The sequence below is a fragment of the Haliaeetus leucocephalus genome, unplaced genomic scaffold, assembly GCF_000737465.1.
Source record: "Haliaeetus leucocephalus isolate CR32 unplaced genomic scaffold, Haliaeetus_leucocephalus-4.0 Scaffold164, whole genome shotgun sequence".
Classification (NCBI taxonomy): Eukaryota; Metazoa; Chordata; class Aves; order Accipitriformes; family Accipitridae; genus Haliaeetus; species Haliaeetus leucocephalus.
This window is the reverse complement of record NW_010972600.1, coordinates 484,820-500,995: the sequence shown is the minus strand read 5'-3', so window position 1 is coordinate 500,995 and position 16,176 is coordinate 484,820. Positions and strand designations below refer to the sequence as shown.

Sequence of the window (16,176 nt, the reverse complement as noted above, 5' to 3'; positions counted from 1 at the left end):
CGCGTGGCCGGCGGCCGAGCACCCTCTGCCGGGGAGCGGGCGGCGACAGCCGTAGGAAGGAGAAACTGGAACAGAACCCAGGTTTTGCGTCGTTCCCGGTTTATTTTTGAGCCTGTTGCAGTCAAACCCCACGAAACTGCGAGGGCTAAAAGGGGTTTTTATCGGAGGAGATGATGATGCTGTCCCATGACTGGCGAAGCTTGTGCTTTATGAGAAATACCGCAAACGGCGAGAGAAGCAATTAAAGAGTAGCAAACGCTCCTGCAAGTGCCCGCTTGCCAACAGACATCTTCTTCCATTAATTAAGTGAAAGAAGATCATTTTAATACAAATGGCTGCTGGGGAGCAAAGTAAGTTCCCACAGTCAATTCCATGCCAATACAATACATACTCATCCATAGCGTGGGACTGAAAATAAAAAATCCCAGGAAAAGTAAAACAGCCTGCATACAGAATTATTAGGGAAAATAGTGGGCTGCTCTCCCCTGGCAGCACTAATCCTAAGTGTGAAGCTGCTCACAAATGGCAGCATTAACAGGGTAACTAACACAATTATTATTGACGATGTAGCATTTTCTGCCCAAGTAACAGATTTGCCCTTCACTAATTTCAGCTTTCCCACTTCTTCCTGGGGAAATACAATATTAGGTCCTATTTATAGAAGTTCATGGTTTTAAATTAATTTTTTCCTTTACTACAGCTGTTTTCAGTGGTTGATTACTGTTTGTTGGACTAGGCAATTCTTTGCCAGCTGGCTGCGGCTTTTATTAGGTCTTTTAAGAAGACTTGATTTAGAGCTCACAGTTACATTACAAGGACAGCAGCTCTGTAATGCAGACCCTCAAGAAAAGAGATAATTAGGACTCATGAAAAAAATTGCGTCCGATTCTTTGAACAAAAACGCCCTTGTTTAAGGAATGTGGTGCTGTAGGCTAATATTTAACAGCAGTCTCTCTTCTCTTGCTCAGAGCTGGTGCATGCAATTAGACCCTGCCCTCCATCAGATGTACTGGATATTATTTTCTGGGAGCATCTCTCAAAATGGAGGAATGCCACCCTGTAGCAAGTACAGAATGTATCCTGGGGATTGTATTTCTGCAAGTAGGGCAGGAGGTACTGGTGGAAGGACGTGGTAAAGCAGAAAAAGAGCCGAAGAGGTGCTGAGAAGGCTCTTGTACAGGGGAGGGGGATGAGAGAAACAAACATCGTGGAGAACAGGAAGAACGATGTGCTGGGAAATGATTAATCCACCCCAAAGGCCTTTGCTAAGAAGTGGTGGGACAAGCTCAATGATTTTTGGCAGCCATGAGCTCCTTCTGCTCCGCTCTCAACTCCCGTCTTGCAGCCAGATGTGTTTAAGTACAATTTCATCCCACTTCTGCGCCAGACACCACATCCCCCCACCAGTGTCCTTCACTCCATTCCTGGCAGCTCTCTGACAATACACCCCCTCCTATATGTGTATTTTACGGCTGTCCCGTGTCCCTCCACCCCCAGTAAGTGTTTCTCAAGTGAGCGGGAGCACACAATCCGTGCTGGGGGAGGGGAGTGGGAGTCAAGTTTAAGAACTGCTGTTCTGTATCCTGTTGTTTTCCTACCGGGATTGTTCCAGTTTCCTGCACTGTCTTATCTGGAGCCGAAAAGCCAAACCTCTCATATTTACTTGCTTTGTGTGTGCCTCAGGTTTCTAATCTGCGAAATAGGCGTTATAAGGCTTAAGAAAAACATAGCTAGGAATATTACAGGGTGGAGGGACAGGAACAAAGTGGTTAAAGGGCTTTCAATGCCTATACAATTAGTTTCTTTATTTAGTTATCCTGCTTGCACAAGCCTGTGTATGTCACAGAGAACATCAGAGAACCATCAGCATACCATAAATGCTGCACAGAGTCCACTGAAATGTAAAGAGAGTAGGATTCAGATGTTTACATTCTCAGGTGGTTCCAGGTACCTGTGTTTGACAGACCTTACAAGAGAATCATTTTCAGAAAGTGCTGAGTATGGTTTTATCCCCCCAAGGGCTCGAACTAGACACGCGAAAGTCTCAGAATAAGCATTTCCATGCTTTTAGTCAGCCTTGAGTTTTAAGAGCTCCACTGAAATGCTGTAGAGTTCTTTGAAATTACTTGGCCACATTTTCTTGAATACAGAGGTAAAATAAGCATATACAGTGCTGATGTCTTGAAAGCTTACTATGTAGATCAGGCACATGAGAAAGCAAAATCTTGTAGATTTTTTTTTTTTTAAACTTTTTTCCTCTAGTGAGCATGAATTCACTTAACTATAGTTATATTAGTGCACTAAATTCCCTATGGGTTAAAAAAATTAAAAGAAAACATTTACCATACAGCTTTGGAATGTCCTGTTTTTCTGCACAAAGGTGTGGGTCCTGCATACACAGTGTCCATTATCAGATGGGAGCCTCTCCTGGAAAGATAATTAAAACACTGTATCACTCACAGCCATGCAGATGCTGAACCAGACACAAGGTTTCAAAACAAAACTCAACCCCCAAACTCCAACCCCAGAACCCTCCCTCATAGGGATCCTGGTTTTGCTGGAAACAGATAAAAGTTGTGGCAATGATCAAGATGGATTTTTATTAATTGAAGAGATGAGAAGCCTGTCAGTTCAGCCTTTGTGGGTAAATACATATTTCATTTTTTTTCCCCATCAGTTGTAACTGTAAATTCAGACTCATTCCACTTGACAGTTTCTTTGGAGGTACTCTCAACTGATGTAAATATGAGAGCAGGAGTGGGCTGAAGAAGGATCCTTAGTTGATTACCAGAGCCTTTATTTGGAACTAAATATCAAGAGAAAAAAGGCGCTTTTTTTAATTTTATTTTTTTTTTCAAAGAGATCAGGAAAAGGAAGACATGTGCTTGGAGATAAGGAAAGATAAAAGCACTCCATTTAAAGTCACCAGTGATAGAAATCAAGATGTTCATCTGCCAAGTCAGTAATTTCATGGCCTTATGACCATGCAGAGCTTCCGTTTCTGTTACCTTTTCCCACACTAACTGTAAGCACCAAATTATTGGCATGAAAGTTCCTTTTGGCTTGTCCAAGCAGCTCAGCCCTTTAGGGAGGAATTACACAGGCTGAACATAAAACTCTCTGACTTCAGAAGGGAAAAACGGTTCTCCCATAAGTTTACAATCAGCTTTCTGAGGCACAGCGGAGCCCTGGAATAGGCTGTGAATTCCCTGTCCTTGGAAGGTTTGAAGACAGGTTAGACAAACACCTCTCAGGAGAAGTTTGGGCAGAGCTCATTTTTCTGTGAGGAATCAGGACAGCTGAAATGGCCATTTGAGGTGACTTCCAACCCTGTTTTCTATGATTCATTAGGAGTGAGATCACAGTGACAGTAGATCCTATGAAATGCCTAGATTAACAGGTCAAGAGCTCAAAGTGCATTTGCTGCTTTAAAACAGGGGGTTTGGGTCTGGTTTTTGTTTAAAGCAAGCAGTGGATTTCAGTAAAAAACTCTTTGAAAATCCTAGCTTTGCATGTTTCACAAGCTAGCATATGCAAACAGCAAAGCATTCTAGGCTAAAATTATCCTTACTATCATTAGAAAGCCATAAGGAACATATGGATTAATACTAGCATATCAGAGCTGTACTGCCGTGCAGCAGTTTCACCCCCAAACAAGAACGGTTCTGATGCCTACTGTTTATTCACCATTGGGAAGCACAACTGACACACTGCGATAGATCTGACCTGTGCTTTTCTCTTTGAAAAGGACATTTAGTTCCCTGACCTGTGTCCTGAAGTTAGAGAGGGCTCTTCTTGTATGCTTCACTTTTGTTTGTTTCCTTTCCTCTTTGGGTTGTGCTTTGCCTAACTACCAAACACTCAGTCATTGTTCTACTGGTGTTTGCATTATAGTCATTGCCCCTGCCTCGCTCAGGCAGTGGACAGGCTCCCTTGTGCTGGCCAGTGTGGAAGCCCACACCACTTCCATGGCTCCTCCCCACCCCACCCCTTCCTGCTTGGAACAACTAAACTTTTGCCTGAAGATTTTGCATGCTTACTTGTTTAGGCTTTGCATCCAGCAAACCACGTTTAGCTTTAGCATCAGCGGCTCGAAGCATTCACTTAAAGTTAAGCAGGTGGGTAAGCACCCAGCCAGCTGCAGCCTCAGAGCTCAGCCGCCTGCAACTGCCACCCCTCAGTGTCCGCAAGTTTGGAATTGACAGAGCAGGGCACCTGTAAACACTCTTCCAGAGGGCTCCTCCTCAGTGCAGGAGCTTGGCCAAGAGGCATTTCATGATCACTGGCTTTTGTTTGGGTTTGGTTGGTCTCAACTCTGCTCTGGAGGTCCCTGCTGCTGGATGGTGAGGATGGGGGTACAGGAAGGGGGAAGGCAGCGATCCCCACCCACAGCCAGCCAGGTTCCTTTGGGTGCCCGTAGGTCTCAGGCTGGCTCTGCTGGCAGCGAGGGGGTTTGGGTTAGGGCAGGCGGCCTCGGGGAACCTCAGATGACCCTGTCCTGGCGCCAGGTGGGAGAGGGTAAGGGCCTTCCACCACACCGTTTCCACATCCCCACCTCATGTCAGAGACGCTGGCCAAGCCCTGCGGCAGCCACCACGCTTCACCCTGCACATGGGGCTGGCAGCCACCCCTGGGCAGCCTGGCCAGTCACACTCACTGCTCTTCCTCCAGGCAGGGCTCCTCAGCCTCACCAGGGTCCCTCATCGCCCTGCTGCATCGCACGGAATCGTAAGCATGGCCGGTGGAGGTAGGGCACTAAAGGCACCAGGCATAGCCTCTGCCTCGGATGTTGGTGCACAACAGGGCTTCTGCAGTACGGCAGTTTCCTGGCTGTGCACTGTCAGGCTTTCCCTCAGTTTAACTAGCATACTCATGAAATAAATCCCTGCAGACAAATGCCGCATTCACAGATTACAGAGCAGCCCTACATCTGTCGGCTGGGATGGGCTTCTCTTGTCTTCTGCAGCTTGCACGGAGAATAGGAGCGTGTGGAGCAGGAGACCTGGAGGCTCAAGCTCACGCACCCAGCGAGGACGCGTGCTCGCGGTGTGCTGGGCTGTCCACACGTGTGTGCTCACCTTCAAAGCCAACAAGGGCTTGTTCTCACTGGGAAGCTGTGTCACATTTAGGCCAGAGCTGCTCAAAGAACCAGTTTAGACAAGATTCCTGCATCCAGTGTTTTCAGTCTGGCATCTTTTACCACCACTAAATGCAAAGCTTTTAATTAATAATAGACTAAGATGCCTGGAGCAAAGACTGCCATTCTGAACTGTAAATGCATGCGGTATCAGTCACATAGCATCATAAGGCTTCTTGGCTCTCTTGCAATATGCATGTTGACGGTAAATTATGTGACCAATTGTTCTCTAACTTGTTACACAGAAATGATGATGACTTTCTAGACTACTACATGGAACATTTCAGAACAGATAGGAGAATTTCAGATTTAGTCTCTAGTAAATATAAGTTACATATGCAGATAATTCTTTAGTTAGGAAACTACCTCTTCTTTTTACTATTTGAAAAGTCAGATAATGTCAGAATCTGAACTAGCTTCACTTATTTCTGGTACTTCCGTTTCTGCAGTTCACTCCATTTGGAGAAGTAAAGACTGCTAACCACAGCCTGTGTTCAAAGGGCCAGTGCTAAACGGAACATCTTGCAGAGTCTGTTTTTTAAAATTCTGTTTTCAATATTTATATTGTGTTTCAACTTTGGTACACTGTAGAGGCTAATCCTGCAAATATTTACACAAGTCAAGCTTTCTATATATATATAGGTCATTCAAGCTCAATGGGAGCTTACCTTAATGAAGGCACATGTTCTGCAGGAGCATTTATTTTCGACTGAGCATTGAAAAATTTAGTTTCATCTGCTAGCCAGATATATTAAAAAAAAATACACACACACACACAGATATAGACACACAGACATATGATGATTATTTTAGGTTCTGAGAGAGAAGGAAAGAATACTCAAACAGTCACTTACCGATCTCCACATGAGAGAAGGCTCAGTGAGACAGAAAACAGCAGCATGGTGAGTATTCTTTAATAGCTTAAATGATACCATAGACAATTGTTTCTAATAGAATCAATTATAGCATTAGAAGTTGTAGATTTTTAAAAAAAACCAAGTTTTAGATATGTGGATGCAAGGTCTGTTTTTTAGTTTCTGAAAAGCATCCCACAAACAACTTCTTCATATATCCAGTTTCCCTCTGAGGCAAGTAGTGCTGCCATTTTGACAGATGAAAGAAGTATGAGCCCTGTTGGCCATGGGGAAGTGGGAGACTGAGAAGCTGATTCCCAACACTTTCCCTTGTTATTTTCCATATGCGAGTACAGAATTGTCCATGGGTACAAGCGTGCTGAGATCACAGGACTCCAACTTGTAAACAGAGCACTACACTTCAAGTTACTCTTCCGATAGCAGAGCTGTGATCGCTGCTTGGGTGGTTCAGTGAGAGTGTTAATCTCAGTTATGCTGTGGATTTAGAACACTCACGTGAACAGCTGCTGTGGCTCAGCTGAAGTATGATAAATTCTTAAGCTGAGCCACTTGATCAGGACTCAGAGCTCATAGGTATGCATAAATTATATCTAGAATAAATTCATCATTCTGGAACCATGCCCACAAACTACCTTCCAGGTCTTCAAAGTGGACAAATTCATTTATTTTAAAGAATGAACAAAATGTAGAACAGTGATTCCTCTCATGATTCTTAAAAAAAAAAAAAAAAAAAATTATTGCTGTATTGAGATGGGGCTAGAAACAGTCCCCAGGACTGCTATTTTGTGCACATCCTCTTTCACTTAAGTTATCTCCAACACGTTTTTACAGAATGAGAGCATCGGTGACGGAAGGTGCAGTGATGCCATTTCACTTCGCATGGATCTCTCCAATCTTGTGACCTGGGCACACACTCATGGGACCATATGCAGTTCAATCCCAGCCTTGGAAATTGTGCAGAACATGGGTCATCCTAGCAAGGACAATGCTGTTCTGTGGATATGTGGACTTGGACATGCGTATCACTGGCAGTGTGGAAAATTATACATCAGGAGCACAGAAGAGAGTGAAGCTGGAGAAAAGAGAAAGAGGCTAGTATCTTTTGAGGCTTCATCAAGGGAAGCTAGTTTAGATGAAAAGAGGCTCAGGACAACCCCGTCTTTTGAGAGGGCTAAAGGAGATGCTGTTAGCACAGGGTCTTGTAGCAGATCTCCAGGGGTCACTCAGCAGAAAGACAACACAGTCTACATAATACATAATGAACCATCACCCAGAGAAAATCGAAAAAATAGCAAATCCATAAAATCAGGCTTTGCAGCAGAGCAGCATTTGTCAATATCTGGTGATGAAGTCAAAACTGACAGACATAAGGTGAAGCTAGAAAGCAATGAAGATCTACAGATCATCTCTGATGAAGAACAGTGTATATCAAATGAAGACGACCAAGGAGACAGAATCAACCAGAATATTCTGTCAGAATCACCAAATAAAGGTGTAACTGCTGAGGTAGATTTGCAAATGTATCACGGTCAAAAGATGGCATTTAACAGCCTGAGGGCTGCCCAAACATCTGGCTTTGCCCCCGCAGGAAAGCCACCCCTAACTCTTGCCTGCATTCTGAAATCCCCCATCAGCAATCAAGAGAGCCTAGACAGCAGCTTCTTGAGGTTAGGTCCTCTTAATCCTGCAGGGTCCACAACTGAAACTTCTAGAGCAAGAAACTCCTCTGGGTCAGCAATACCAAAAGAATATTTAAAATCTGTTCCTGTCTCCAGCATTGAGGCAAAGGCCCAACGTGAGTCACCCGCCTCTGTGACATTCTTTGAGTTTGAAGCCACTGTAGATGTCCAGCAGCAACTCCAGCTGAGCCCTCCTGAGCATGGCACACGAGAAATAGGCTTAAGTGGGAACATTACTGAAAACTCTATTGAGGAGAGTGAACCATCAGGATCTGGGCATGCACCTCATCTTTCAGCCTCACTGAGTCCAGAGAGCAAGAATGCAGACCATCCACCCGCATCTTCAAGCAAAAGTAAGAGAGTCTGCAGTTTTATTCTGGAGGGGTATGTGGGTGCATTCTATTAATCACTTTCCCAAAATATTAAAGGGGGGTGAGTTCATATAGCTGCCAAAATCGGTACTGTAGCATCTAAGTAAGTGCCTTTGATTTGGGGCACTCTTGTTTCTACTAAAAGGGACTAAAAAGGTTCTTACCTTAGCAATCAGCACTTCAGTAGATAATGCTGTTCACTGAGGTACCCAACCGTGTACTTGGCTGTGGCCCAACTACCTTAACTACCCAGTTTGAATACTTTGGTCTTTCATTTTACTTAGTATCACCACGTAGTATGTTGGCTGTACTTAAGAGAGAGTCCCTGTGAGAAACTGGAGCCAGAGATGGGAACTCAGGTCTCAAGAGAAGAAAACAAGAGGAAGTAACTTTTAAAGCAGTGAAACAGAGAAATTGTGGCTGAAACTCTGGCCGCACCAAAGTCAATGGCAAAAATCCCAGAGATTGCAATGGGAGCAAAGTTTCAATCCTGCATATTAAATTACATGAGCTAAACAAATCGCTTTAGTACTTTTAAGAATTTTAACATTTTCGTACACAATGTCCTTAGAATCCTACTGGAGTAGGAAGAGTTATAATTGCTCAAACATTAACTTGCAAGATACACTGCTTACTAGGGAACTTTCAATACCAAGATTAAGCCACACACAAAGCATGGCAATTTTAAATTATTCCATATCACAAGAATATGCTGTTTGACAAAGATTTTAGAAGCCTAGCTTGCGGCTGTCTTACTCCTGCTGTAAAACAGACACCGTCTGCACAAGAACAACAGCTAACATACAGTGTGTGGATATCATCAAAATTATGCTAGTCTTCTACAAGTAGTGGGGAAGCCATCAATGAAATAGATTTAATTAATTTAATAAATGATCATATTTTAGGATAGATGTGTGTAATACACTGGAGCCTTAATGCTAGGTACATATATATTATTTAATCCAATGATTAAACACCTCAAATAAAATGTAAATGGCCAGGTTTTCAAAGATGTTATAGTAAAGCCACAAAATTTGCATCTATAATGATTTGAGTGCCTGCAGGTGCTTTTTTACATTAATTCCAAGTAAGCTGCTGTCTAGTCAGTTCTATGTTTTTGTCTGCTAGTATCTAGGTGTAAACATCGAGGCAAATTTTAAAAATTTAATTCTTTTCCATCCAGTGGCTTAATGCCTTGGCTCCATCTAACTGAGAAGCAGCCCCCAACAGCATGTGTTTCACTTCTGCACGCCTAGTATGAGGATCCCATTGCATGTTCCCCAAAACCTGTCCCAGTCCAGCCCCATGTCCTTGTCCATGGCAGGCCAGGCGTCCAGCCTGGCAGAGCTGCTGTGGCACTGCCCTGCAGCCACGCAGGATGCTTCCCGACTGACCGCATCTCCAGAACTCCTCCTGAGCTGCAGGGCAGGGCTGTAACTAGCCTGCTTCCCATCCCACCCCCAATACCTGTCCCACTGCACCAGATGCTTAATCCTGTTTCTCTGCTGAAATAATGACCCATCTCAACTAGCTGTAGCATTAAAGAGCAGCAGCCTACTGCAGGTTTCTGCAGTGCAAGGCACTGGACAGTGTCCTTCGAAAGAAAAGAGGTTACTGAAACAATATTCTGGGGTTTGTCTGTAACTCAAGGGTGTATGCTTAAAGCACCACTAGTATTCCCAAATAGACTTGGGGTTACAGACATTTGTATTCCTTACGTAGCCACAACTGGTCAAACTGGCACAGTTGGTTTTTGTGAACATTATTTGACTATTTTTGTAACTGACAACATATATCATCAGAAGGGACTGGGAATTCAACTGGGAATGTCTGTGTGGTAGCCGTTTCTGCCAAGATAAATGGCTTATGGCTCAAGCGAGGCCTCTGCGTGTATTGATTTACAAGCCATTCAGCTCTTCACATAGAGCAGTCAGTAACAAAGCAAGCAAAAAACCCAAAACAGCGGCACAGGAATCAGTAGACTCCACCTCAGTGCAGCCATAGCATTTTAAGATGATAACTAAGCGTGTACAAAATAACTTGGTGCAAGAAGGGGAATCTCTAGATGTTGGCTCTAGAACCCTTTTCAATCTACCCCTCTTCAGTCCTGGAAAAGTCACAGGCAAACAGATGGAGCTTTTCAGCAATCCAAAGAATTAATTTCTCATGCTACATCGAACTAGGTAGATGTGGTATTGCCATAGCAACTTGAGAAAGAACCCAACTGGAATCCTGGCAATCGTTTTTATTAAAAAAAAAAAACCAAAAACCAACCAAACAAAAAACTCACCCCAGAACAAAACAAAAAATCCAACCCCTTTTACTCATTTTTTTTGTTCTTCCTTACTATCCACGCCTAACTTGTGGTTAATGTTTTTATTTCATAGTGAGAGCTCTTTTGCTCTGAAGAGATTTTTGTAAAGACAAACACTTTGAAATGTATTTTGCATAATGCCTTGTACAACACTTTGAACATACAAAATGGAAGCTACTTAGTCCTGAGGCAGACCACAAGATCCATGTACAGGCCAGCTCCCATCTATTTTAACAGAGCAGAGTCTGGCCCCTGCAGTCACCATAAAATACACGCCAGAGTAGCTGCAAGTTGATGAAAGTATATCAAGTCCATTCAGGGTTGCTTGGGCTTCATAGCCAGCACTGCAGCCACTGGTTACATGGCCGTCCCCAAGTCTGGTCCTACAAGCATGCTCAGAGTCAACTCCAAAATCGGCCAGGGGGAAATTCAATGTCAAACCAAACCACCAGTGACAGGTCCCATCTCCAGTCCTGTATTGCTGTCTGAGAAGGCCCACAGAACTTGCACCAATGCTTTCCACATGTGCACCCCACAGTGACATTCAGTGATTAAATCTCATTAGGAATGCATTCTCTCCCATTTAAACATAATTTAAAAAGAAAGAATATCTTAAATTTACCTACATGGTAGTAGGCAGATTCACCAGCCAAGCGAGAAAGAGCAAGAAAGGGGACAGGCCTTTCCCTATCTAGGCTGGCGCTGTCAGGTGGTGGTGGCTGGCTTGTTGAGAGCACAGACCTAAACCAAAGCTTTAAAGGAAGGGGTTTGTAAAAGTCCCACAACCTCTGAATTACTTTTAGAAGGAAGGTGAACCTTATTCTGTATCTCCTTATATTTCACGGATCTCCTTGTAAGTTCTTGCTGTCCACAAAGCTGTTCCTTATCTTTTAGGTGCGTTGAAGAAGTGGGAGAAGAAGAGAAACCGTAATACTGGCGATACAAAAGTCTTCAGAGACTGGCTGCTTTTACATTGCCCTTCCGAAACGCGCGAGATCTATGAGCTGCCACCGGAAGACCTCAATAATTACCTGGCCTCGTTCTACTCTTCTGCAAAGAAACAGAATGGCACAGATTTTTCTGCCAGTTCTTTGCACTTCTTTCAGAGCAGCATAGAGAGGTACCTCAAGGATCACAACTACAAGTACAGCGTAGTTAAAGGGTTGGAATTCAGAGCATCTCAGGAAGCCTTGAAACTAAAGCATCAGCACCTGTCTCAAAAAGAGAGAGAAGGAGAGTGGAGTATTTTGGAGAATCTGACAGATGAAGATGTGGAAAGTCTTTGTAAGAAGGGACTTTTAAGTAAGATGCACCCTCAGGGCTTTTTGCACCTCATGTTCACAAATATCATTAGGGGGTTTGGGGCAAGTACACACAGTCAGAGCCATAATCTGTACTGGGGACAGCTTGTGCTCAAAAAGAACGAGGGAGAGCTGGAGTACTTGGAGTGGAAGGATGATCTGAACACAGAGGTAAATACAAGGGAATCGGGTCCACGTCTCTTTGCCAAGCCTGACAATCCAGATAACTGTCCAGTCGCAGATTATAAGGAGTATGCTAAGAGGAGGCCGCTGGATATGCTTCATGACTATGATCCACTTTATCTAACGCCCAAGCCTCTGTGCTCCATATGGGACCAAACATGGTACTGTAGAAAGTCACTGACAAAAGCCAAAATGGAAAAGATCTTGAAAGTTATTATCCAGCAAGTCAAAGGACCTGTAAAGAAGTCCAAGAAATAAAGGTATCCATTTAGTTTCTGCTGTGCCACTTTTTGGTAGGAGCACGTTTCAAAGTAGTCTTTGAAAGGTTTAAGTGGCAATATTTAGTATAGGTTGAGGAGAACATCCTTCTCTTCGGTTTCACCTTAGAACATAAGTAATCCACAAATTTGCATCACCTTAGTGTTCAGGTTAAGTGAAAAACTTCTATTGTTCTTTGTATTAATGGAATTGATAGTTCAGTAAGTTAAATAAATATGAGAATCTTAGGTTTCACATTTGTAAAACAAGTTAATATTCTACTGTATTATTAATGACATGATAAAATAGCCAATGTTAACACGGAGAGGGCTCGGTAGCTGAATAGCTTGGCTAGGAGTTTAAGCTGCACTCATGTTTAGGGGGGCTGACACGTACACAGTGTTTAGTCTATAGTATAAGCCTATTGAAAAAAGTAACACAAGTTAGTTCTGGGATGGAAGGAGAACGGTGAAATGCTGTGTTTGCCAACTGCTAATCCATATCTCATGGTAATACTTTCAACAAGGTTTATGTCATTTTTCTTAGTGAAAAATTTGTAGATTTAAGAAGTTGTGATTGGGTTTTAAAAAGTTATGTAAAATGGCTGACAGCGTTGAAAGGTTTTATGGTAAGTGTTTTCCCCAGAGTGCTAAATATAGCTACATAAATACACTTTGGTAGATGTAGTCAACTTTTTTCAGCTGTTCAAGTACTATTCAGTCAATATGTTATCTTATGGTCCAGTCAAATTATTGGGTTGCATTGTTGACATAACCTAATAAAAGAAGAATTACTCAATCCTGTTTGTCTGGTCTGTTTGTCTGTTCTGCAGAGATGAAGCCAGTAGCCCCAGACTAGCAGGTTACAGTTTTCTGAAACACCAGCATATTCACTTATCATGCTTGGGTTTCTCCTGCTCCGAGCCTGTTACTATTCAGCATTGCGGAGCTGACCCTGAGGAGGATTTGGGCCATTTGAAATCCTACAGAGCCCATGTTTGTGGTTTCTTAACAAGGTCTTTGTGGCCAAACCCTTTGCCAGAATTGGTCTTGTTCAAGCAACATTTAATATCACCAAATAACTTACAGAAGTTTAAAGTGCCATAAAAAAAGACAAACTCACTTAATCACGTGGTCAGAGGGTGTCTTCCAGCTTTACTCATGCTGTTGAGCGCAGATGGCATTAGGACAGCCACAGCCATCGCTGAAGGACCCGTCAGTGCCCAGGTCAAGCCCAGCCACACGTGCAGCTCTGTGCCCAACAGCTGAGAGCCAGAGCAAATCCTTTCCTACGGGGCTGGGCTTTACTCACCCTACCCAAGGGTGAGGACCAGATCAGGCTTTTCTCTCCTCTCTGCTGATCTATTTAGTCCACACCCCAAAGCTCATTAATGAAAGACTGCTGCCTTAAAAATCAGGTGGCACAATTAGCTGACAGCATTCACTTAATCCTGTCAGGAGCACATGGGCACCTCCCGGTTCTCCAGGCGGCTGCAAGAGAGAACAGAGTGAACAGGGGGGATAGGCAAACGGCTGCCCCCAATGCGCTGTGACGGGCAATAGAAAGCAAAACTCCCAGAAATAACGGATCATCCAGTGACACCAGGATCATCGCTGCCAGCCGGCGTACCCGCACACCTGCATCCTTCCACAGCCCCAGACATTGGGCTGGGATTAGAGACAGGCTCAGAGGCTTTGCCAAGTGAGCATGGTAAAAAAGAACAGAATTCAGGAGCGCTGTGTGTGCTGAAGGTGTGCGTGGAGCGGTCCTGCCCTGAAGAGCCTGAGGAGGGAGAGCAGCCCTCCCACTGCTAATAAACCCTGCGTTCCTGTCCTGGTTTCAGCTGGGATGTAGTTAGCTGTCTTCCTAGTAGCTGGTACAGTGCTATGTTTTGAGTTCAGTACGTGAAGAATGTTGATAACACTGATGTTTTCAGTTGTTGCTCAGTAGTGTTTAGACTACAGTCAAGGATTTTTCAGTTTCTCATGCCCAGCCAGGGCACCTGACCCAAACTGGCCAACAGTGTATTCCATACCATGTGACGTCCCATCTAGTTTAGGAACTGGGAAGTGGGGGGGGGCAGGGATTCGCCGCTTGGGGACTGGCTGGGTGTTGGTCGGCGGGTGGTGAGCAATTGCCCTGTGCATCATTTGTACATTTCAATCCTTTTATTACTACTGTTGTCATTTTATTAGTGTTATCATTATCATTATTAGTCTCTTCTTTTCTGTTCTATTAAATCGTTCTTATCTCAACCCAGGAGTTTTACTTCTTTTCCTGATTTTCTCCCCCATCCCACTGGATGGGGGGGGAGTGAGTGAGCGGCTGCGTGGTGCTTAGTTGCTGGCTGGGGTTAAACCACGACAGTTCCCCATGGCCACACACTGCTGGTCGGGGAAAGCAACTTGCCTCTTTACGCATAGGATATCCGTGGGTCCCATTTAGTTGTGTCCTACAGTGGTTTTAAGCTAAATTTCGAGCTAATTGCACTTCATACAAATGAGTAGCATCCTGGGCAATATGCTAAAGTAGACCTCATTGACAGTTTAACTGCCACTTACGAAAGAGAAAATCAGCCAGAGAACTGTTTCATTTCGTAAAAACAAGGACGTGGTATTATCAGAAATTCTGAGTAACTGTCCCACGGCGTGTCTTAGCAGCTCAAACTGTAAACTTCATTTCCAATAATTAGGAAATTACCCATAGCAGGCTGCTGCTAGGAGCAACGTCTGCGGCAAAAAAGGCTTTTCAAAGATCGGAGTTGGAGGACTTTGAGTACGCTTTTACTCTGAAAAAAGGCCACGAGGAAAACGGTATCCCAGCCTCCATTTCTGTTGCGTGTTAACAATGTCCAATTAAAACTTAGTTTACCAGCTAGAAGATGCCTTGTTAACCTCCTATGGAAACGACTGCATGAGTGATCTAAGAATTGAACGTTTATGACTGAAGTCAGGATGAAAATACTTGTAAAAGTTTCTTTTTTAATTAAATGCATTTGTGTATGTATTTGGTGGAAAAGGATTTCCAAGAACATCTTTTTCTGTGAGAAATGAGACCGAATGCTCTTGGCTGGCCGGTGGGATGCCCTTCAGCCCTCGGGGCCAGCAGAGCTGCCGGCCAGGCCAGCGTGCTCCTGCGCCTGGGCAGCCTGGGTGGCCAGAGAGACCCCCCGCACCAGGGGGGGACGGGGGCTATTGTGTTCCTGCTCCAGCCCTTGCTCTTCACCCGTCCCTGCGCTTCATTGTGGGGCTCAAGGGGAAGGGAGAAATGCTGGGGATCATCTGAGGGTTACACACATGATTTTCATCTTTGCATCACGAGAAAAAATGATTAATTAGGGTGGACACCAAGATACAACATGAAGTAATTTGCTCAAGGTCATGGACGAGATGAAGGGCAGAGACTCCAGGCCTGTCTCCTCCTTCCCAGCCCGCTCCCGGGCAGGGAGCCATGCTGCGGTGGCTGCGTGGCCCAGTGGTTCGGTGGAGAAGGGCCGTGGCTGTTGCCCAACTCCCACCCCGATGGGGAACCAGGACTCTTCCAGCTGCACTGCGGGAGCTGCTCAGCGATGGAGCGAGCCCCGTGCGGGGTTTGCACCCCAGTACCCGTCAGCGGAGCGGGACCAGCTACTCTGAGCTGGGCAAGAGAAGGGAATGCCCGGAGCCTTCCGCAAAACCAGTTTCTTTTCCTCTTTTTGCACGGAGGGTTTTGAAGCCTCCTCCACCCAGAGAGGAAGCAGCAGAAGGGAATCCGCTGTGCCTGGTGGTGATGCCGGGACCTCTGCTGTGGGCAGAGCTCAGGGGCACCGCCATGGGCAGGGCAGAGGGGCGACAGCTCCCCCTGCCCCCCAGAGCCAGCCTGTGCTCCCCAGAACCCAGCCTGTGACCCCCCCCAGCACCCAGCCTTCCCCGGCCGGGCGCCATCAGACCCAGCGCTGCCCGGCCCCACGCTCGCCCGTGGGCGCTGGGGGCTCGCGCTGCCTGCGCGCTCGCCGGGAACCCCCTAGCGACAGCGGGGGGGGCGGGCAGCGGGGGGGGGGGGGGGCTGCGGCGGGCGGG

The 16,176-nt window shown here is 45.1% G+C and overlaps 1 protein-coding gene across 7 annotated transcripts in view; it reads left to right on the top strand.

Annotated features, from left to right (window-relative positions):
- Positions 1–12,745, top strand: part of LOC104829082 (uncharacterized protein KIAA1958-like) — a 25,194-nt gene extending 12,449 nt beyond the window's left edge. For 3 of the 7 annotated variants that reach the window (XM_010563146.1, XM_010563147.1, XM_010563145.1), the window contains 4 exons: positions 969–1,496; positions 5,951–6,039; positions 6,844–8,044; positions 11,271–12,745. In XM_010563146.1, coding sequence (XP_010561448.1) covers positions 6,037–6,039; positions 6,844–8,044; positions 11,271–12,118 — 2,052 coding nt within the window. In that variant the 5' untranslated portion in view covers positions 969–1,496; positions 5,951–6,036 and the 3' untranslated portion in view covers positions 12,119–12,745. Of the gene's footprint in view, positions 1–968; positions 1,497–4,158; positions 5,343–5,950; positions 6,040–6,499; positions 6,586–6,843; positions 8,045–11,270 lie in introns of those variants that run through there. The other 4 variants (XM_010563149.1, XM_010563144.1, XM_010563150.1 and 1 more) reach the window with 4 other exon arrangements.
- The last annotated feature ends 3,431 nt before the right edge of the window (positions 12,746–16,176 follow it).